Source organism: Juglans microcarpa x Juglans regia, chromosome 3D (assembly GCF_004785595.1).
Source record: "Juglans microcarpa x Juglans regia isolate MS1-56 chromosome 3D, Jm3101_v1.0, whole genome shotgun sequence".
Lineage (NCBI taxonomy): Eukaryota > Viridiplantae > Streptophyta > Magnoliopsida > Fagales > Juglandaceae > Juglans > Juglans microcarpa x Juglans regia.
Window position 1 is genome coordinate 33,998,622 of NC_054598.1, and position 23,248 is coordinate 34,021,869.

The window sequence follows — 23,248 nt, forward strand, 5'->3', positions numbered from 1 at the left end:
TAATGGTTTCTTGATTTTTCGTCTCTTCAAAAGGCATTTTCGAGCCATTCTGCTTCTTGTGAGTTAAGATAATCAAAAGTCAAATCTAAATTCGGTCTCAAAAGCAAATTCTCGTAATAAATGACAATATGATTTCAGGTTGATTGGAGGAAGTTACCCAATCTACCATCAAATCTCTATAGCATTGCTTGTCTTATGCAAAGTAGCCCAACCAGTGAATCAGTGATCCAGCGAAACAACTTAATTAGTGCATTTATCTCCTCACTTTAACAATAAAGGCTCTCCATTTTTCGCCTCCAAAATATTTCATACCCTTTCAACAAGACTGATAATAGTAATAAAAATAATGCTGACCCACTCTTTCTTCATTTTCCGGTAACTTTGTCATAAAACTCTTCCTATAATTCACAGCATTTTGTTCTGAAGTTGATGACTCAGAGAATATACACATCAATATATACATTTGAAGAGATTTCTTCTTCTTTTTCGCAACCATTAGACCTTGCTAATCCGGCGAAGTGAGAGTCCTCGCGAGTAATTTTACTAATCTAGTCATTATCTTAAGTGACAGAATCCATTGTTTTCCAAACACTATCTATTATTTGCCTGCAACAAGTAGGAAAAGTTAAAATTTTCGCCTCCTAGCTCCTTTGACAACCTGAAACAAGCAAAACCAACCATTCAAAGAACTAAGATCTACATCTGCAAAGGCACAATTAACGCATTCTTATACCCTTAAGAAAGAGAGGGAAAAAAAACAAGTAAATAACCTAAAAAGATAGATTTCATATCCTTCTTTCATACCCTTAAGTCATTTGTGGCTCTTTCTAGATAATCATCCTTTTCTAACTTCAAATCCTGTATACTTGGAGTTCACATATATACTTGATTCAATAAATATTTATTTTACCCATCAAAAAATGATTATTCATAAATTGAAACCCACATATGTACAAAACGCGATGTAGTAAAACATTAATGATTTAAAAATAAAATGAATACAGTTCTTTCTAGCTATGTTTTCTTGCAAAATTAAAGCAATACATTTTTTGTAAGTAATCAAAAGATTTTATCAATAACCGCTAAAAGCGTAGCCCAAACTCATGATAAGTATAAAAAAATGCAATAATTATAACTGTTACAACATCTAATTTAAATGATTAAATTCAAATTTTCTAATCAGCATAACATTTTGAGATAAACAATGATTTAAAATGGTATCAGAGTGATTAACCTAAGTTCAAACCCTTTTGGAATGGTATCGGGTCCCGCAACCTCCTGTGGATTTTTAGGACCTTGTTCCATTTCATTTTTGCAAAATTACGCAGTGCAAATCTTGCTAATGATACCCAATAATACCCAGCCAAGATGGCATATTAAGTTGCAACTTATTGTCGTTCGAGTAGCACCCCAATAAATCCAAAAATTCTTGGGACTTTTCAGATTAATGTGTTTGGGAAGAAATTCCCATTCTCATTAAGCTGCTCTTTAGATTATATGCGGATATAGTAGCCATCTTGATTTTGTCATTGATTCCATCAATTAATAAGAGCACAATGTGAAGAGGAAAAGAGTGGTAAGGCTTACGGCATCCTCGTTCAGATTGGTAACTTCTGATGTATCTATAGAAGCTTTCTGTCCCTTCCTTGCCTTCACTGCATCCAGATTATACAAAATGTTAATATTTGTAACAGGTGTGTGTGAAGGATATAGAGTGCAACTTCTGATGCTCAAAACAAAAACAAAAAAGGAGGGGAGGGGGGCATCACAATTTCTGTCCAGCTAATAATTTCTATACAACTTAATATAAGCTAAATTGGTGGAGATTTAAACATATATATAATAAAATGAGGTGATTATTAGAACGAGGGAAGAATATTTTAAACTAGAGTTGAAAAAGTGCAGCAAGTAAAACCAAAAAACAAGGGTGTTACTTCAACTTCCAACATAATCTCCACTCGACACCAACTGAATTTGCAAGCTAACAACATAGGATTCATTCACATACTACAACAGTTTGAAATGTGGCACGATATATGTGATGATAAGTCGGAAGTGTAAAAAAAGAAAAGACAAACCAAAAGAAAGAAAAATTCAAGAACTTGCAACACTTGGACAAAATTATGGAACATTACCACCCGGGAGAGTAGTTCTCTTAGGAAACTTTTGACATTTCTCAATTGGTAGGACTTTTTGTTGTTGGGCAGCAACATCTCCGATTGTATCAACATTTCTCTTTAGATTGCTGTGAGAAGAATGAATGACATATAAGCTTCACAGATCTATATGGTCAAGTGCTAACTTTTATTCATGCATTATATAACAGCATCATTCTGTTAGGTAAGAAACTATACCAAGCATGGCAAAAAAGACCCAGAGTTTTTGTTGGAGGAAAGAGAAGCGCTCCAGGCCACAGGAACTTGTATGGCAAGAGGCACTAGTTTCCATTAAGATATTGTGATAATTTATACAAAAGCTACAGATGTCTTCCATTAAGATATTGTGATAATTTATACAAAAGCTACAAATGTCAACTGGTCATTGGTCTATAAGCTGACAATGCTCATTACTTCAAAAGTGTTAGGGGAGCTAATATTGCAATCTTGAGAGTAACTGGTTGATTCCTTAATAGGCACTTTATTGTCCATGACATAAAGCATAAAGTTCTGCATTTCCTCGTGTATCTAGATCGACTTGAAACCAATTGATATAATGCCAAAAACTCTGCCAACCACACATTACATATGCAACAACAAACATTATCCTACATATGCACACATTACATATGCAACAACAAACATTATCCTACATATGCAAGAACGGGCAATATTAACAAAAAGTATCCCACAAACATGGAAAGTGCTTTTTTATCTTTCATTTGGCAGATCATTCCATGAACATATTGAAACTCCTTCCATTTTCCTTCATCATAAGTTAGATTCAAACCAACGATGTTCTCCATGGTGTTATATATGCAAGCTTTTTGCTTTTTTCTTTTTTTAAATCAAACTAAAATCTCACATATGTATAGACTTGAACAAAGTTAATGCTTACAATTACTCAACAATAAAAAAAGAATGAATAAAAAGCTTAATTAAGAATCACACCGGATTCCATGGAGGGTCACAGCTTGCATGAAAATATTCCCCCCTTAAGAATGCAATGACAATGTAAACTTTACTACCACACCAAACACATAAATTTAAAACTATTAGCGACTCACTTGTGCTGCAACTGAAAGGTGTTTGACTCCTCAGGCAAGACAACCTCCTTGTAGGGAAAAGTCAACATAACAAATCCATAAGGAACATAATTAACAAGGAAAAAATAAATCAGGATAAGCAGCAATATCAGACATTGTGAAAGAAAAGGGACATTTTCAAAACAGTATACTCTGTGGACACATGTTAAAACAAAGGACTTGGGTTAAAAATAAATGACTGACTTAATGAAGGATTTTTGTAATTATACAGAATGGTGTACTGCCATCTTTAACTTTTAGCAGATTGAAGTTTAGGGCATAAATTTCATTTATAGTCCATAGGATAAAAGGATATCAAACAAAAGGACACGGTTCTTAGAAGTCGAAATATAAAGAAATAAGTATGCCTAGATATTTAATCGATGGATAAAGAAAGGATCTAAATTGATAGAATATGCATCGTAAAGATCAATTAGTGAGGTTTTGGGCGACTCAAGTCCAAACCATTAGGACCCCTTAGGGGTTCTAACCAAGGAGCATGCAAATCCCAAAAAACGCATAGTTTCTCCCCAAAAGATGACTTCTCCAGTTGGCAAACGTATTAGATATTTACCTAAACTGGTAGGTCCTTGGGCAGATCCCACGTTATTTCTAGATACTTGCACCAAATCAATGGATTTTTTTTATTACATAGAAACGGTATTGCACTCTCCAGCTTCTAGCAGATTGAATTTCAGCAAGGGCCACAAGGTCATGTCCAAATACAGTCATCCAAAAATTAAGAATAGGTTTTCCAATCAAACAATTTTCATTTTCCTTCAACCTTCAACCTTCAACCTTCAACCTTCAAAACAAACATGTCATCACCCCAAAGTACCTTTTCATCTCCAACTAAAATCATCTAATCATTAGTGAACCCCACCACATTCACGAAAAATCAAAAAATCAAAACCACTTTTACAAAAAATTAAACACTCACAACTTTTATACTTTCAAGTGGACCCCACCACTTTCACAAACACCAAAAACATACATCTCAATCATTTTCTTCCCAAATATCTTTTCGACGGACACCACATGTCTCACAAATGCAAACAAACACACCAAAACTTTTTAAATTCTCATTTTTTTATTTTTTTTTAAACAGAATATAAGCATCAATTCACCTTATGAATAAAGTTTTGAGAACCATGATTCATAACCGTCCACCAAGCAGGGATAGGAACTGACAAATAAAAGACCAATATTGCAATAAAGAGCTACAAAAGATACACCGCAATTTATGTACTTTAAGTGAAATCCTCATTGTCTACTGATTGATTTGATTTACTGCCCAGTTAAAACCACATTCCTACTATTAGTTTCCAACACAATTCATCAAATCTGATTACTTAGAATATTTATCATGAGTAAGAATGAGACTGAAGTGAAGATGAGTTAAACAACATCAAGGTACATTCTCACTTTCGTTTCATACTTACATTTAAGCTGCACGGGTCTTTGAGCTTGGCTCTGGAATATTTGGAATGTTCAGCAGTAATTGTGCCACCAGCTCTGACATTTTCTTTAAAAGACGAGGAATTTCTTTCTGGAATTTGAATCGAAACATGTGATTCAGCCAGAGAGGATCTCAGAGTAACAGAATCACAAGAAGATGAAAATTGTTTATTCTCTAGAATTTTTTCAGACTTTTTAGATGCCCCGTGTTGGTTATTGATAGTTGAACACTCGTGCAATCCAACTGATTCAGAAGCAGGTGACACTGCCTGTCTTCGTCTCTGTCCCACACTAATATCCTGCCTCACATTTGTTTGAGTTTCTGTTCCAGTTCTAGAAAAATCAACTTTCTTATGAGGTGCCAAGATCAATGTGTGGTTCTTAATAATATCCAACTGCGTGTTATCCTCTTGGCACTTCCGACCACGTTTTGGAAGAGAGGTAACAGGCTGAACACGATTAGGAAAGTTCCAACCCAAAAAATACATAAACAAGAAAACTCATTAAGATAATAAACAAATGAAGCACATCATCAAAAGAAAAACAGTGAAAGGCACCCTTTAGACTCGTACCACACAGATCTGAGATTTAAATGCATAAATAATCCTACTAATAAAAGAGTCATCAACAGAGGAGCAAGTAAGACATCGGGAATTTGCCTGCACATAACAAAGATATTAGAACTGATACAATGATTTGCATGTATTTAAGAGCTTAAAACAACTTAAGAACTGCTCCTCTTGCTCTCCCCAATAAAACTTACCCTATATAATGATGATGGTAACAAGACCAATGCAGGGGCATGTGACGAGGAGACACCATTATAATTTAATGCAGCAACAAAGGAGAATCCAATGTTTGCTATTATGTGCAGCTTCTGCATTTAAAACAACACCATCTATCAATTGCAAGTATAACATAAAGCAAAGATCGAAAAGGAAATATATCCTCCAAGGAACATAATTCTTTTTATTGATATTAATAAAAAAAAAATTATTAGAAAAACTTGAAAGTCACCCAAGTAATAGAGGTATAGAAGAGACTATGCAAACACAATTCTTACTGGAGTATTCTGAGCATCAGCAGCATCCTCAGCTTTCTTAACAGCACGAAAAATACTGAGTAGAAGCAAACGTGCATCATTAACAAGATCCATGTCCCCATCAACAATTGTAGCATTGACTAATGCCTCCAGTAAATTAAAAAGCGGACTGCAAAGAGGATATGTATCAAGCAACATCGCCATAATTCAATTTGCTTAAACTGTACTGCAAGAAATATTAGATTCAATCACAACCTTTTTTAAATATGTATGGGCAGGAAAACAATTACCTGCAAAATTGGGCATATATTTGTTCATCCCGAAGGTTTTCATGAGGGAAGCCTGTATCGTGAGCAAGAAGATATATCAAGAAGACCACTATGTATGCCGGATAATCAGTGACTGATCCTCCTTGCCCAGCAGAAGCTTGACAGATTCGGGCTTCTCTACTATACTCCTTGATAAATTCTGCCATATATTTAAATGACTAAAATGAACTGAGTCAGAAGATATACAGCAAATCAGAATTATAATAAGTACATGGATGCAAAAAATTAACGTACGTCATCCTGCAGATCTTTGAGGCAGTCTGAAGTGGCTAAGGCAAAAACGCATGCATATCTAATAGGTATAGCATGCTCCTTCAATAAGTTGTGTGTTTTATTCAAAAATAATCTCCGAACAAGAGAAGAAGAGTCCTGGAATGTGATAGAAGAAAACAGAACTCAGCAAAAAGAGTAGAACAAAGATCAAATTAAAGAGTAATAATCAAATTAGATAGAAATAAGCTGGAGCTACTATGATTCATAAAAGGTGCAATTTTTTCTTTTTTCAGGGAAGAACTACCAGTGTATTCTGATTAGTAGCTTCACCTGATGGATGATGGCTGTTAATTGCATATTTTGGTCCCATTCAGAAAATAATTACTTTTAGTAGGGTCTTGATGTCTGAATGTATTTTTCTACAATACTTACAAGAAAACGAATGTATTTTTTGAGATGATGGGATAACAATGATAACTAAAAAATGCATAACTAATGACTGACAACAATAAGTAACAACAAAATTGAATTGGTCATTGCAACCCTTCTTGCCAGTTGCAAACGGAGAACCAGATACCATCGTACTTTTCTCCAAACAATTTCTAGCGTAATATTTAATTGCTGTCTATTTCCTTCTCAACTGGTAAAAATCTCATGCCCAAACATCTATTTGTCATTTATTATTTCCATTTGTAAAAATAAGATTTCCCCTTCTCCATGGTAATAATTCATATCATATGTATCAAATAAAATACAGTTGAAACTACAGAATTACTATTTAAACATCCAAGATATGGTGGTGAGCATTTTCTTCATCTCCCATGATGAGAGTGGGTGAGTCTCCAACTAAAGTATGTGTCATGCATAATCCTAAAATAGGCAAATCTAGGAAGACTACAAAAATGATAATTAAAAAAACTAATTGTGCCATTCAAATAAGCACATTTTCATATAAGATGTCAAAAGGAAAATAAACAGATTAAATTTGAGTGGTGTAGAAAATAAATAACAAAACCAGAGCAACTGGAAGCTATTTCAAAAAACCAACTCATTCATTTCTTTGATCTGTTATCCTCTTATCTTGAAAAGCTTAAGATTACAATTTTATTTCTTCAAACAAAAAGTAGAGTTATAGACTCACCTTCAACTGTTAATCCATTCTGGAAACAATTTATCAAAAAGCCCTTGAAAACTATGTTTTCTGTTTTCAGTATCTGTTGAGTCCAGCATACCTTTGCCATAAAAAGTGTAAAGCAAAAAATCTCTGGTGAAATATGCAAATCCCATCTTCTAGAAAGCTGAAGAACAGACTTCGCAGCAGCTAATCTGATGTGAGCCCTATCACTTTCACTGCATAACCCAATAACCACAAGAAAATAACAATTAACAAAGCCCACTGGCATGTATATGAGGAGTGTACAGAAGATTCTAACCCAGCAAAGGAAATACCAATGTTACACAACATAAATGTGGGAACTGCAGCTTAGTTAGAAAAACCATCGATATTCTAAATTAACATGCACAGTGACAGTTGCTGGTCAAACAGATCATATTTTTGTCCTATGCTCCCAGAGCAGTATAATATGTGTTCATATCTTTTATGCATGCATGAATGTGTATATATTTATATATTCACATGGACGCTTCTATATTTGTATGGGTATGCTTGGAAAGTCTAAGCAAAAAACTTCATGATTCGTGAAAAAGGGCAAAATTAACTCTGCAGTGAAGGTTCTTAATTCAATTTCTCTTTCGAACCTTTTTATTGTGAACAGTTTTGATATGGTATGAATACCAACAAAAGATTTTCATATCTTGGCAACGAAAGAGTTTCATATGATATTACATAATTTGAAGATAAGGGTTTATTACATTTTTGCCCTCCAAACAACCACCCCAATGTTGCTTTAACTTCTTAAACTTTGACTTGGTGCAACACAGATGATATGGCTATAATGCTATATATATATAGCTATATGAATCTATGATATATGATTTTTTTTTTTTTTTTTTTTTACTTATCAAAGAAAAAAGAGGGAAAACTTAAATTAAGTAATGGCATCCAAAATCACCAATAATTTTATGTCTCATACCATGAGATGATACCATCAAAAGCATCACCCTTTTGCAGCATTTTTGACAAAATGTCCAACACTCCATTAATTTGTCGTCTGACATGAGTTCCTCGATGTGGCAAAAAACTCTTGACAAGTGTTTTCAGCCCATAGATCTGCAAAGGACACGAGAAGTAAACATGAGTAATTTACGGGGATAGTTGCATACAGGTAATCAGAAATTTCAAGCAGCTACCACCGCCTCTCATAAGGGTCAGACCTGAGATTTTTAATTTTGTATGAACAAAACATTTTTTGGGAGAATTTTCTATTAGTATTTTTGTTCTTTAGTGGGCTTGTTAAACTACCTATCAATCAACATTCCTACAAAAAACAAAACTTCTGGAAGCAAAAGCCTTAGACCAAAGCCTTAATCTGACTACCAGCATAAGGTCACAAAAAAATTAAAAAGGCCCACTTAATGTCCAACAGAGTTTTAATTTTAACCAGCTACTAGTGCTTCGCAGACAGAAAATTTCAACACAATGACCACTTATGAATAAAGCCTCCAATCTTTTCTTGCGACCACTCTTGTAAGCCTGAGATAGGTCTATATTGTCATAATGCACATTCCAAAAATTTCGCTCCTGTCACCACTAAACACTTAATGTCCTGTGTCATTGACTGGGAAAAGCAAATCAGAATTGAAAGAAATAGTTATATTAACAGCTGAAACTGAGCCTATTGATTCAAATGAAACTTCACCAATCCAAAACCTACCTTTAATTGGCAAGAATTACAACAACCAGAAGTAGCATCAGGTGATTTCAGATCATCTGTAGCACCTGCCTACACACAACAAAGTTCACACTGCTCAGCAAATAGTTTCTCATGACAAGTGAAGTAGAAATAACAAATAAGAAAAACACATTACAGCCCAATATATTACTTGAAATATATTCTCCTTAATAAATGACACTATCTCTCCATTTTGAGCCTCAAATGTTGAAACAGAGTATTGAGCAACACAACCCAAAGACTGCAAGATTGTTGGAATGTTCCGCCTACTATGAAGAGAATCCACAAGTTCCTGGACAGATGCATAGAACGAAGTTTTGATTGTCATGAGAAAGAAGCTGTAACTATTACAAGGATAAATCAAATCCAAATGAGCTATAATATAAATATTAACATGCAGACAACATAACTTATGATTTATGTTATAACTGACAAGCAGAAACTTCAGAATCAGAAAAAAATATCCTAGTTGGGTTGAGATTTGTAGAGGTGCTTATGGTATTGGTGCTTATATATGAACTGAAAAGTTTGTGAACTGGGTATTGGTTAAAGGAGGTTGTTTTTCCTGCTTCTCTCAACTGATTAGCCTCATGGGTTGAGATTTTTGCCTCCATTGATAAAATTAATCAGTTCGCAGGTAAAGTTTTGATTGATCTTTACTAGGATTAAAAGGTGAGTGCATAAGCACCTCTACCATAGCAGGAGGTCAACAATATCTGAGCACAAATCCAAAAAATAAATAATCACACCTCTACCATCCCCAAAGATTGATGCAGGAAGAGTTGACAAAAAGTACATGATAAATGAATTCATAAGAAGAATGGAGATTTGATGCACTAATGCAGAACCAGATATGAACATTATCACTTTTTCATTCAAAAATATGAAAATAAAGCAAAAAGAACAAATGAGGTAGTCACAATGCTGGAGATGAAAGTCCACTCAACTCACATTTCTTTAAAGTTCAAGTGAGGAGTTGCGTAGAATACTAGAAGTAGAGAATTGTAACTCAAAAGTTGCCTGGGGGTCAAGAAATTAACTTTGGTTAAATATAGGCCATGAGTTACCACCCTATACGAGTTTTTTTTAAGGGGGGAGGAGGACCTCAAACGAAGGTTCGCCCATGTCTAGGGCTACTAATTCAAGAAACAAAGTTGGGTCTAAAAAAAAACTGATTACTTATAATTATGCCTTATTAAGGATGGCTTAAGAAATTTGGGGCATAACATGATCATTGGGACAAAATAGAAAGAGGGTTGTAAGTCATCAAACTTCTGCAGTAGTAATGGGGGTCACAAGAATCAAATTTGTGGAAGTGCTCAAATGCGGTTGGGACCTCTTTTCATACTTCATGGTGTATACAGAACTTGTAACACTAACTCCAAAATAGACAGGTGTACCTTGCATAATTCTGAAAAGAAAAATTGCTCAGAAGCACCGGCTAATGCCGCAATTGCAGCAACAGCAAATTTGGCCTGAGTGCGACTTCCCTCAAGACACACTCTCTGCAAGATTGGGTATATATCACTACAGAAAAAGGCAATAACATTGTGATATGCCTGTTAGCAAAGCGAAAGAATCCAATACAATTAAGACAAATCCATTTTTAGGCATGCCTCAATTCATATGAACCTATTTAAGCATAGAAAAAAATCCTCCCCATCTCCTTTTAATCATGTATATTACTGTCTATCAATATGACCACCAGTATAAAACAGACTGCAGAATTACCTGAGTTGTACACATATATGAGGACCTGCTTTCGCCAACACTTCAATCAGCCTATCATTGATTTGGTGATTCTCCTCTATCAACATTTGAAGTTGTACTTCTGAACCTCTCAGGAGTGAGGGGAAAATGCTAATGATAGCCTAAGTCAAGTGAGATAGCAGTAATTTAAGTAAATAGAATATATAATAAGCAATTCTTAAGCTTACAATTATGTGTGGAAATATGCAATTGGTCAAGATAGCAAAACTATCCTATTAAAAAATGAAAAATAAGCCCGCGAAAAGATTCTGTTACAAAACTGCTTCTCCATCGACTAAATCATTTCCTTTTTGTCCATTGTTCTCCTCTTCTAAATTCAAAGCATTAAAAAAGAAATAAGATCAAATTAAACTAACATTCCAAATTGATTGACTTCCTCACCATCTTCTTAGAGGTTGTTTAATCAACAGTACGAGAAATCAGTTTAGGTTGATTCAGTTAATTCCACCAAAAGGTAACAGAAGCTGTGCTGACAACTATCTTAATGTGAAGCACAAGGATAATTGCCTGAAGTCAGCCTCAAGTGATAAGGCCAACATCAATTGTGAGACACATAAATCATATATTTGACACAGTTGATCCCTCTGCAGCCAGCTATCATTCATAACTTATCTCTCTTCTGAATCACTGTGTAGACTGTAGTTGAACTGTCTACTTACCAGGCATAGAAGTAATCAAGTACACACCCACTAAATGTTGTAACTGAATCAATATGTGGATTGTAACTAAATCAGTGTGTGGAGTGTAGCTGAGTTTTCTCAAAGAGTTTATTCTCTCAGTAGTTGAATATTTCAATATGCCATCCCGTGCAGTCAGATAGAAACGGATTATTTCATACCCATGTAGCAGCAATATTTTCTTACCAGAAGAAGTTTGGCAGAAGAAGCCTCCAAGAGTCTATTTCCAGATCTGTTACAGGAAAGATGATCTAAAATGCATTGGACATGCTCTGAACCAAATATGTTATACGAGCATTTTGAGGAGAGTGAGCGCAGAAACTCAAATAGTGGGTGCCTATCACCTAGGGTTTTCAAAAATTTATCCTGAAAAAAAATGTAACATCATGAAATCCATGTATACACTTGCTCAGTCTATTTGGAATAAAGTACAGATTAATTAAATAAAAAAACAATTCCAGAATAGCATATTGCCTCTCCAAAGTACGGAGATTTCAGCAACTTTATATGCACATTTTGAAACATACAGATAAAAATTCTTTTCTTTCCACTTATCACAGCCAGAAACAGAAGAAAATTTACCAACAAGAGGCCAACCATGGAGGTAAAACAGATCTCAAGAATGAAAAGCCTTATCAATTATCATGGCTCTGACCTAAGGGAGCTAAGGGAAAGAGGAAGCATGGGATGCTATGTGGCACATGAATAAACTAACTCCATTAACATCCAAGCAGAAGAAAATTCAGTGCCAAATATGATGACATGAAATATACAGCTAGAAAAACTTCCAGACACTGAATGTTTTGGCTTCCCAGAACTCACGCTAAATGTGAAAATCTCATGTGATTCCTTATCTTTCAGAACATAATTAGCTTCCCATTAACTCACATAAGAATAGATATGCCAATAAAAGGCCACATACGATAGATGTCAATGAACTTCTATGAGGTAAGAAGAAAAATAAAATAAGGATCAATGTCAAATTTCTGAAGTCTTTTTCCAAAGCCAATCCATATTATGTGAGGAAATTAACTCCAGCTCCTCCACTGCTAGCCAATACTTTGTTTGTCTGCAACCAATTTAAAAATCAAAGCATTCATTCCCGATGAATCTTTCTAATAACTCCAAGTCTGATGTCATGGTGTAGGTAGGAAATTTATTTGCTTCCCAAATCACATAGGCAAAGTAACAAATTAGTGGTAATCCAAAAGTTTTTCTTGTTTCATTATTATAATTTGCATAGGTATTCCAATAAAATTATAAAGATTTGATTACCCTATTCTTTCCTAAAAAATATTAGGCAACCAACAGAAACAAGTTCAATCAGAGACTCTTGCTCAATATCTTGCTTAAATGATATAATGAAAGCCAGATAGAATGTGATCTTCAGATCATCAAGCTTGACCAGAAGCCTAAAACAGGTAGTCAAGCCACAAAACCCATGCTGTTGAAAACAATGTCCAAACCCACTCAACCAGAGGTCCAACAGCGCCACTGGTTGGACTGTTGGCAGTTCGCATGATTTCGACAAGCTTAGGCTCCTCTTAAACACGCTGAATAAAACCCAACCCCTCCCTCCTTTTGCAGTCATGTACGCAGGCCCTCTTCGAAGACCCAAGTCCCCTCCACCTCACATATAAATGATCGAAGACGAGATTCTGCTGCCAACCACAACCCACAGCTAAGGCAGATAAATCAAGGCCACCACCACCAAAAACAGATCAATCTAAGGGCTGGTTTAGATTTAGAGATGAGATGAGATAGTTTTAGATGAAAGATGAAAGTAAAACATATTGTTAGAATATTATCTTTTAATATTATTATTGTTTTGGGATTTGAAAATTTTGAATTGTTTATTATATTTTGTGTGAAAATTTGGAAAAGTTGTAATGATGAAATGAGATGAAACACTTTCTGAATCCAAACGGGGCCTAAAGATTCTGCAAGTAATACCCTCTCGTTCTAAGCTATTATTGTGGTGCTGTTCAGATACCAGTAGAAGAGGGGCTGTGAATGATGGAGACACTACTGTTTCTATTAATGTGCAGGAGAAACATTGCAATGCAGTACTGCTTCTGACTTTGTGTTTTGTGTCAAAGCAGCACATATCCGTTTCTTCTCTTTCTTTCTTTCTTCTCTTCTTCCACTTTTTCTATCTCAGACTTCCTGGGCACCTTTGTTGTTTTCTTCTTACCACATTTGTTGGATTTTTACTGCATCAAGGGTTCCAAATACATACAATCATGTGCTTCATGAATTTCTAATTTTTACAAACTTCCATGACTTTGTCACCTTTTGATTTTTTAATTAACTACTGGTCATTTTTAAAACAATCAAATTCTTGAATTATTTATGATTTCACAATCTAAGTCTGGTCCAACCGGCAGTCAGAACCCTAAACATTGAATATTTCACTTTTCTATTCCCTTCATCACTTTTCTGAATTTAAAACATTGTAAAAGACCCAAGATATGAAAGAAGCCTATTAACCAGCCGCCAATTTACATTAATTTAGCAAATCTCACAAAAGCATTTGTAACAGATAATCCAATGTGACAATCTTAATGCACTCTAAAGCCAATAGAGCTCTCTAAGGAGGCAAAATGGGGAAACGTGAAATCTTTGGTTAAAAGTAAGAAAGAAAAAAGTAAACTTACTCTGTTGTTCAGAGCATCTCTGAATTTCACATCATCCAATAATAGTGCCAATGAGTTGAAAATGCTATTATCTTTCATTTGGCTCAATTTATTAAAGGAGTCTTCTGCTTTGGAAGGATCTGGAAAAAATGCCACCATTTTTATAATTGTAGTTTTCATTCTCTTCTGCATCTCTTCTGAGCTATTCTCCTGCACAATATCTCCAATGTTTCAGTAATTCAAAGCTTTCAAAATATAACCAAGAACACATAGCCGAGTCTCAAACATGCTGACACCACACTGATTCTTACACAATTGCAACAGCTTTTAAGAAAAGAAGGAATACTAAACATATAAAATAAGGCTCATATGCAATGTCTTGCATGTCTAAAACCAAGGCTCATATACATATGATTAATTATAAGATCTATTGGAAAAACTAGAAACTTCAAAATTAGATATTGCCAGATAATTTAATTCTACAAAATCACACAACCTAAAGATATAATATCATATACAAATCTACTCAAAAAACTTAACGTATGTATGCCTTGAGTTGCTTATTAAAGCATGGTTCTAGCAAATGATGAACCATGCACATGGGCTATTGACTAATTTTGATTAACACCTCGTTTGGTTACACAAATTATCTCATCTCATCTCATCTTATCTCATCTAATAATTACAATTTTACCAAAATCGCACACAAAATATAATAAACAATTCAATTTTTTCAAATACCAAACAAAAATAATTAAAAAATTATATTCTAACAATATTCTATTCAACTTTCATCTTATCTTATCTCATCTGTGTAACCAAACGAGGCCTAATAGTTCGCAACTAGTATGCTCATGAACAGTACCTTCTCTTTGTTTCGTAGCGCTAAATAGATCTGCATCTCTTTTTGCAACCTGAAAACATACAGAACTTGTCAATATTTCCTTTTAGAGTAATGCTACAAATTACACTCCTATCCCACGTTTATCCCATTATATAAAATATGGCACTTTTATCTCCATTAAATCTTCCGTTATATTTTTAGAAGAAAATTTTAAAGGTTGTTGGGCTATGCCACCTCATCATAATGGGATAGGAGTAGGATGAAAGTGTAGTTTGTAGACTTTCCCTTCCTTTTATCACTCAGAATCATACCATCAAGTTAGTAGTGATACCTTCGTTTCTGGGATAAGATAGAGTTCAATGCCCTTATGTGAAGAGGGGTAAAAATAGAAAACAAATGGATCCAGTGCCTTGTTCTCTCCTCAACTGAAAGGTGAGCTGGAAACAAATCCTCTGCAAGCACAATCTCCATATTTTGGGACCTGAGGAATGTTGATAATTGTTACAATTGATAGTGTAATTACAACATTTTGGTTCGAAAAACCATGTGGTCCAAAAAAGCATACCTGAACTCCTTGCAATCTTTATCATAGCACAGCATCAAAACTTTACACAAAATCTGTTCAAAGTGGTCACTTATTGCCATGTGGCCTTCAGAACATTTCTTACAATAATCTTGATAAACTTCCATTAACTTGTGCAAGGCCTTCTTTCTAACAGATATCTACATTAAGATAAAAGTATTATCTGAGTGTCGGTAACTGTATTCAGGCACAGAAAAGAAAATTACCATAGAAGTACCTTCTTATCCCGAAGTCTTTCTATAGCTTGAGATATTAATTTGGGGGGAACGGATTTCAGATTAGATTGGGCAAGATCGCAGGCAACAATCACCGCTTGCATTCTCACTCTATCATCAAAGTCTAACAATCGATCTTCCAGGGCAGCTGCTCATAAAATAAGCATTCAACAAATGAGGTGTAGACTAGATTTAAAATACTGTAAAACATTCAGGAGACATGCCACAATGGAAGTACAAGTTTGATTGCTCATAACTTACTGAGAACTTCATGCAACGCTGTCCCAGAGGGATTGGCCAGGTAGAAAGCCTTAACACATTGTAGAGCACTAACTCTAACTTCCACAGATTTATCTGAAAATCTTTTCAAGAACTCTAAGAAAAGATCACGATAGTGTTTTGCAACATGCTGTTCGGGAAGTCCAAAAAGTTTTCCAATTAAATTAACAGCTTTTATTCGAACATCAACCTGATCAGTCTACAAATAGAACCCTGTGGTTAATAAGTGGGGTACATGGTGCATTAAAGAGTAGAAACATGGTAATATGATAACTGACCAACTGCACAAAAAAAAGAACAGTGGCCCAGCGCACACACACACAGTTTGTACCAGTAACTCTTGAGTCAAGTTTGGAATGACAGCAAGAAGCATCTGAGGAGCACACTGGAAAAGTTTAAAAATAATTTCATGGTAAAATTCTTTGAGTTCATTCTCTACAGCATCTCTATCCAGAATACAAGCGGTTAGAAACCCACGGACAAAGGGCTCAAGCTTTTCTGCACAATGTTGGCTGATGGAAACAGCAAGCTGGTAAGAGGCAGAAGGTGCACCCTGTAAAACATACATGAAATATAAAAGCATTTAGGTGGAAGTGAAGGAAATGAGAAATCCGCTGTGGCTCGTGAAAAAGCATAAAAGTGAAAACATAACAACCCAAACCATTGCACAATATGTTAAAGTTCAATTTTAAAAATTTTCCTGGTATTCCTGTTCTCTAGGAAATTTGAAACTTTTATTTGAAATTTTTCTTGGGGGATAACTTTTATTTAAAACTCTTTACCCCCAAATTACACTTAGAAAAAATCTACTTCCTGGTTTCATGCATGCAGATGCTGCAGAATTAAAGGCAACCTAGATAATAATTGAGAAGGCATGTAGGATTTTATAATTAGCTCGGTTTGGATTGAGAGGGGCTCTCAACCCATCTCATCTCATCTCAACATTACAACTTTCACAAATTCCCACACAAAATACAATAAACAATTCCACTTTTTCAAATCCCAAAAAAATAATAATATTAAAAAATAATATTATAACAATATTTTATTTAACTTTTATCTCAGTTCATCTCATCTCAACTCACTATCCAAACCTAACCTTCAAGGAAACATTTAAGTTTAACAAGACTGTAGCTCATGGATTTTCTCTTTGGAAATGAAGCAGAAACTCATCAATAAGTTGGGTAAGATGCAGAGCATGTCGAAAACATGCAACCTAAAAATGTGAAGCAGAACCAGAAAAGTTAATATAAACAGGACACAGGAGACTCTAGACTAAAGAATAAGAAGAACCAGAAACGTAATTAAAAACAGAACACGGGGAACCTCTAGACTAATAACACAATTACCCAGCAAGGTAACCCCAATAACACCGGTAATCAACTCTTCCACTATGAAAATGGTCCAGGGCCCACATCAATGTCTCCAGGCAGAAGAGATATACAGAGCATTGATCCAATAAATAATCTGCATAATGGCAGCATCGCATCTACAAAAACACCTCTCCTTGTCCTAGGCTACCGAGGCATGTGAGGAATATCCCTCCACTCACAGCATCTTGAACAAAATTATTCTGCTTCCTGAAGGCCTCAAACACCCAGTCATTCAACCTTCAGAGCAACCCTTAACCAGCCAAATTATGTTGTATTAATATAACATTAATGGCCCCAAGAAAGCACCTTCTCGAGTTAGTAATAATTTCTAAGAGAGAGACCATCAACCATATATGTCGAAAGCCTCCACAGAGAGGTTTTTGCATTTCCATGTGAAATCTTGACTCCAAGCACAAGAAACTGCTTTTATACCCTATGAATGAGCAAGGGAGCAATCCTTTTCAAAAACCTAGGAAGCCAACACCCATAAAGAAGCAAAAACTTTGGTAAATCCCACAAAAATTAATACCCTTAGACATATAGAATTAGCAACATGATTCTATTCAACAGCATGACGGTTCAACCACAAAAGCATTTGCCTCTCCAACATAGAAGGTGATTATTTGTAATTAACGTGAATTAACACATCTATGTAGCAACGATATCCACAGCATTAAAAAGATCGTTTTCTTAAGTCCAATTTACAAAATAGTTAAAGAAACGGTCACTCAGATCTCCCTGCTCGCTTAAAACACCATACAACATGAAAAAAGCAATGTCACGGTCTTATCATTTGAAGTATGAAACAGTTCCTGGTGTCAACCTCTTCATGTTCAGCTGTCAAAATCAAAGTATAAACTTAAAAGTTACCCTTCACATTCAAAAAAATTTTAAGGGATGAGAATTACCTAGACAAGTTACCAATTATAAAGGAAAAACTGGCATATGTAATGGGGTCAACGATTCAACATATCTTGTCCAGCTAATAGGAGAAGGATAAACATAACTGGGAGCAGAATGACAAAATCAGGGAGAAAAAGAAACAAGAAGGGCCATTGCTATATTTTTGTAAAATAATCCCTTGAAAATGAAAAACTGATGGACCACTCTCCAACCAGAAATCCCCCCAAAAACCTTTATCATCCAGTGGAAGAAAAAAACTGACATCCTGGAAAAAAAAAAATGCATTTCTCAGAGGGAATGAAAAATTATTATTCCTGTCTGCCACTGTACAGTGTTTCCTTCCTGGAGTAATAGAAAAACAATATATGAACCCTTTCTCAACTCTCCAGAAACAAAAATGAGGTTAATCAAGTAATTAATGTGGCCAAACTCACGCGTAATATATGAAGAACAGACAAATTTTAGTTATCATCATCTCTTAGTTCCCTGTCATTGAATTCAAAACTCTGTGGATGTGTAGGCCCAAAACACACTCAAATATGGTTCTTAATTAGTTTATACTGAGTATATATGTACGTGCTCATATAGCATGGTGTTTCCCTGTCATTACAATGCTTTAACTGGAATCATGCAATATTACCCTTTCCAAGCAAAGAAAAGAAACACCATATATTTGACAAGAAAAACCACACATCAGACTCTCTTATAGCTAGAAAAGATTAAATAATGTAAAAAAACAAAAAGAAAAGAAAAGTAAAACCTCTTTCCACCTTGACTGAACCTGACAATAAAATGTATCATTGAGACTTGACAAGAAAAGAAACAAATATGCATTGCACAGAGCACATTTTGCTTCCGTCCAGTGACATACTACCACAGAACAACTTTTCGACTTGAACCATGCGACAGATATTACTTCTAAATTGAGCTGTGTAAAGTATAATAATATTAAATTAAAGCAGTCTATTCTGCAAAACAATCTATAACAATGACCAACATAAAGCCGATACCAACACAATCCACTTACCTTTCCCTCATTTACAAGATTTCGCAAAATCACATCCACGACTGTCTGAGAAGTTTCCTCGGTTAGAATATGTGTCATTATAGACACAATGTGATTAATCAAACTCTGCTGGTGATTGTCTCTATATTAAAAACAAAAAACAATTAATGGAATCACCGTTGATAATATCAAAATTAAGCCAACAAAATATGCTCAAATCCAAAACAATTAACTAGCATTTAACTATTCTTTTATAAGCTAGAATTTATCAAGAAAAAATTAAATTACTAAAAAGTACATGAATATACATGGTGAATTCAAAGATGTATCATTTTGAACATATAAACCATAAAAATTGCGAATAATGCAACTAGGCAGGTTCTTTATATTTGAGCTGTCTGACAATAATCTTAATGAGTGTTATTTTTTTGGAGACTCATAGTTTGTCATATATATTGTATTTAAAGTTATCAATGGTGAAAAAAACGTATTCATCAAAAGGCACAATACTTTTCAAGAGGAGCATAATTTGAAAAAAAAATAATAATTTCAAAGGGGACAAATTTCAATACAAGAGGTGGACACAGAGAGAGAGAGAGAGAGAGAGGATCTTGACCTCACAACTAAGAAAAATATATTGAACATCTCAAGAACTAGATCATCACAGTCAATATCCAGCATTATAACACAGCATTTACATCGTGCAACAGTCTCTAATATTTTAACTCTTCTTGAAAAGAATGGGCTCGTGGTATCAGCTAGCTCGGCAAAGGTGCTGATGACAAGCTTAAAAATCTCCTGAAATGAAGGAATTGGATTAACTTGCCTTAACCAGTATACAGAAGAGAAATCTGGCAGAAGTACCAAGATATGTACACAAATACACACAGAGAGACTTACGAAGAAATAAAAATCAAGCTCTACATTTATAGACTACTCATTACCCTAAGATATTTGTCCTCAAAAGGTGGTTCAGGTGCCATGACCCGAAAAATTTCACTGAGACATATGGCCACTAGAAGTCTAACTTCCTTATCTTTATGCTGAATAAGGCCATTTACAATTGCTTTCCTCAGAGGATTTATGGCAACTTCAATCTTTTTAGCAGCTCCTAACTTTTTGTCAGCTTCCTGGGATGAAGGCTGTTCTATTTCTGACAAAGCATTTGCAGCTTGCTGCAAAAAAAATATACCAAGCGAAAAAAGGAAATGGTATAATATAATTCTGCCTGTACACATTCAGAAATAGTTAATTATAAAATGACCTTAATTTATTCAAAACTGGCATAATAAGAAATGCAAAACCACTGAACGTTAAGTCCTAAACCAAAATGTGATGCATACAAATTAGGGCTCGTTTGGGAAGTGAGATGAGATAAGAATTCTATAAATAGTAGTGAAATGGTTTAAGCTAAGATGTTTTATTGGGTTTCAGGAAAGACTAGAGAAAAAGTTGAACAAAAATATTATAAAGTTAAAATATTGTAAGAATATAATTTTTTAATATTACTTCTGTTTTGAAATTTGAAAAAGTAGTATTATTTTTTGTATTTTTTTTTTAAGTTTAGGAAAGTTGTAATGATTAGGTAATAATTAGATGAAAAAGTTAGAGATAGGAAATTAAAAGGTGTTTGTGTTTGAGTATGTTTGGGAAGGAAATTATGAGATGAGATGAAATGAGATGGCTTCCCAAACAAGCCCTAAGTGTATGGAATGATCCTGGACACCACCAGTCTTCCCAGACTCCAAATGTTTTTAAGGAAAAAAAGCAACATAGAAATAAACCCAGTTTGTCCTTCAAATATATATTTCCGAGAAACTACGCACATCTATATATAGATGATTGAACTAAGATAACCTCCCAGATCAGCCAATGGCTATGTTGCTTCAGGGATGCACCTTAGACACGTTTAATACACATGAGAATACCAACGGGTTAAATATAGAGCAAAACCAAAGGGTGGTTACATGGATATCTTAATACTCTATCCATCTTCATGTATAATTATATTATTCCAATGTCAAAGCACACATGCCTACGTCTGTGGTATGTGAGCTATGTCTACATCATAAGAATAGCATATAGACACTTGGGCGTATTCAAGGAAAGTACAACAGATTTCTTGCCACATTGAAGAAGTCTCGTGTATTACAGAGATGCAATTAGACTCGACTCCACTGAATAAAACCCTCATGTTCTCCATAGCCAGAAAGAATCAAAGCCAATGACCATATTCAGCAACATATTTATCTTAATCGCAGATTAACCAGAAATATATATGAATAAATTTCCCAAACCTTAATTACAGACAACCAAAAGAAGTTCAGTTGATTTCACAGCACCGTTTACTTGGAACCTGGGAAGTAACTTCTCAATTTTCCAACTTCAAAAAGCAGGACCGACTATGCTTTCAAAAGCAAGAAAAAGTATGTTAGGAACCCAGCTAGGGAAGGGATCGTGTGAAGTGAAGTGAAGACAAGTTGAACAAGAAACGGCACCGTTTGATTCAGTGAAGGGGCTAAGCAAAATGGGGACGTTTGAGGAACTGAAGATTGAAGAAGCTGTGCAACTGGGAGCAATACACAGTGTTTTATAATTAAGTCTGGAGTCAATAAGGGTCCATGTAGTGCACAACGTTTGGGAATTAAAGACACCAAACAGTGCGTTTAGTGTTAGTGAGGATCAGTAGTTATGATGTGTTAAACACAGCATTTGGAAGTTAAACACCAAACGGTGCGTCTTGATGACTGTGAGTTTTCTTCTAGTTAGTCTGGATCAGTTTAGCAAAAGTTAGAGTTAGTTACAAATTTGTAGTGGAGGTCTTGAATATAGTGGGGATGCAGAATCAGAAATGGGGTATCTGAAGAATATTGTAGAAGACTGAATTTCATGGAGGTTTAGGGATCCCTCGAAGAACCCTATTATCAATACAAGTTATGACTCTTTGAGTCTTTTTCACAAACACTTGCGTTCATCTCTGATTCCCATTTATGTGTTCACCACTACAATTTCAACCCAATCCCTTGTTTACAATCTCAACCAAGAACAGGAACATAACAAAGTACTTCCGAAAGGTTAGCAAGAAAATGCCTCAGAAGAAAACGCAAAAAGAAAAGAAAAATCAAACATCATCAACTAAATAAAGACGTGATTAATCCAACGCCTGCACGGAACAATTCATTGCATATACAATGAATATACGTATACATACGTGAATAACATATTTATAAATAATAACAGTAATAATAATGCTTACTTTGAGCGATTTGAGTATGGAATCTTTGCCGGAGCGAGTTTGGCGGCCGAGTTGGGCGCCGATTTCGGAGATGAGTTGCAAAGATGACTCGGCCATTGCTGAGAAGGCTGTCGAAACCCTAGATCTATGGTGGAGTAAGAGTGGGAGTAAGGGTTTTGGTGGTTCGGAACGGGCATTCGCTCCGACGCGAGAATTGCGCTGCTTTAAAACGTATGGGAGTGGTAGTTGTTTTCAAGGGAGAGCAGCTCCCGCTCTTGAAGCGCGTGTATACAGTCGCCGATTTTGAACGCTGTAACGCAGTGATGGAGATCCAACCGTAAAAAAAGAAACAACTTAACGCGGGTTATCGGTAAGAATAAATATAGATAGAAGCCACTATTAGGAATAATTATTTTGCACATATAATATGGCATCATCTAAACTACACATCTCCTAAGTCTAAAATAAAAAAGTAGAGAACTAAAAGTAGTCATGTAGTGAGTGCAAAGTGTACACTGCTACAGTAGCTTCTCTCTAGCATTACTCTATCGGTAATAATACGCTTAGATCCCGTTTGTGATTGCGGTATGAT

At 35.1% G+C, this 23,248-nt stretch overlaps 1 protein-coding gene across 4 annotated transcripts; it reads right to left on the reverse strand.

Annotated features, from left to right (window-relative positions):
- Nucleotides 1-332: 332 nt before the first annotated feature.
- On the reverse strand, nt 333-22,958 carry LOC121254460 (sister chromatid cohesion protein PDS5 homolog A). 4 transcript variants are annotated; one of them, XM_041154503.1, is made up of 28 exons: nt 22,678-22,956; nt 20,366-20,596; nt 20,038-20,219; nt 19,443-19,563; nt 16,471-16,692; nt 16,122-16,338; nt 15,863-16,008; nt 15,628-15,785; nt 15,394-15,543; nt 15,084-15,132; nt 14,240-14,428; nt 11,769-11,948; nt 10,867-11,006; nt 10,536-10,662; nt 9,287-9,427; nt 9,118-9,186; nt 8,377-8,513; nt 7,516-7,633; nt 6,305-6,439; nt 6,032-6,228; nt 5,763-5,910; nt 5,463-5,576; nt 5,272-5,358; nt 4,684-5,148; nt 3,224-3,267; nt 2,136-2,245; nt 1,588-1,655; nt 333-658 (listed from the first exon to the last, which is right to left on the reverse strand). In XM_041154503.1, exons 1-28 carry the CDS (start codon nt 22,771-22,773, stop codon nt 626-628), a joined length of 4,074 nt encoding a protein of 1,357 aa, XP_041010437.1. In that variant the 5' UTR covers nt 22,774-22,956; the 3' UTR covers nt 333-625. The 4 variants fall into 4 exon arrangements, 3 of the variants coding, with proteins under 3 accessions (XP_041010437.1, XP_041010439.1, XP_041010438.1); XM_041154505.1 differs by lacking the exons at nt 19,443-19,563; nt 20,038-20,219; nt 20,366-20,596; nt 22,678-22,956 and adding an exon at nt 17,489-17,919; XM_041154504.1 differs by lacking the exons at nt 19,443-19,563; nt 20,038-20,219; nt 20,366-20,596; nt 22,678-22,956 and adding an exon at nt 17,466-17,919.
- Nucleotides 22,959-23,248: the final 290 nt, after the last annotated feature.

Coding starts and splice junctions, on each gene's coding strand:
- LOC121254460 (XM_041154503.1), bottom strand. CDS start 22,773: ATGGCCGAGTCATCTTTGCAACTCATCTCCGAAATCGGCGCCCAACTC. Junction 16,693..19,442: donor ATCTTGTAAATGAGGGAAAG/GTAAGTGGATTG, acceptor TATGTTTTACAG/GGTGCACCTTCTGCCTCTTA. Junction 8,514..9,117: donor GTAATTCTTGCCAATTAAAG/GTAGGTTTTGGA, acceptor TGTCCTTTGCAG/ATCTATGGGCTGAAAACACT.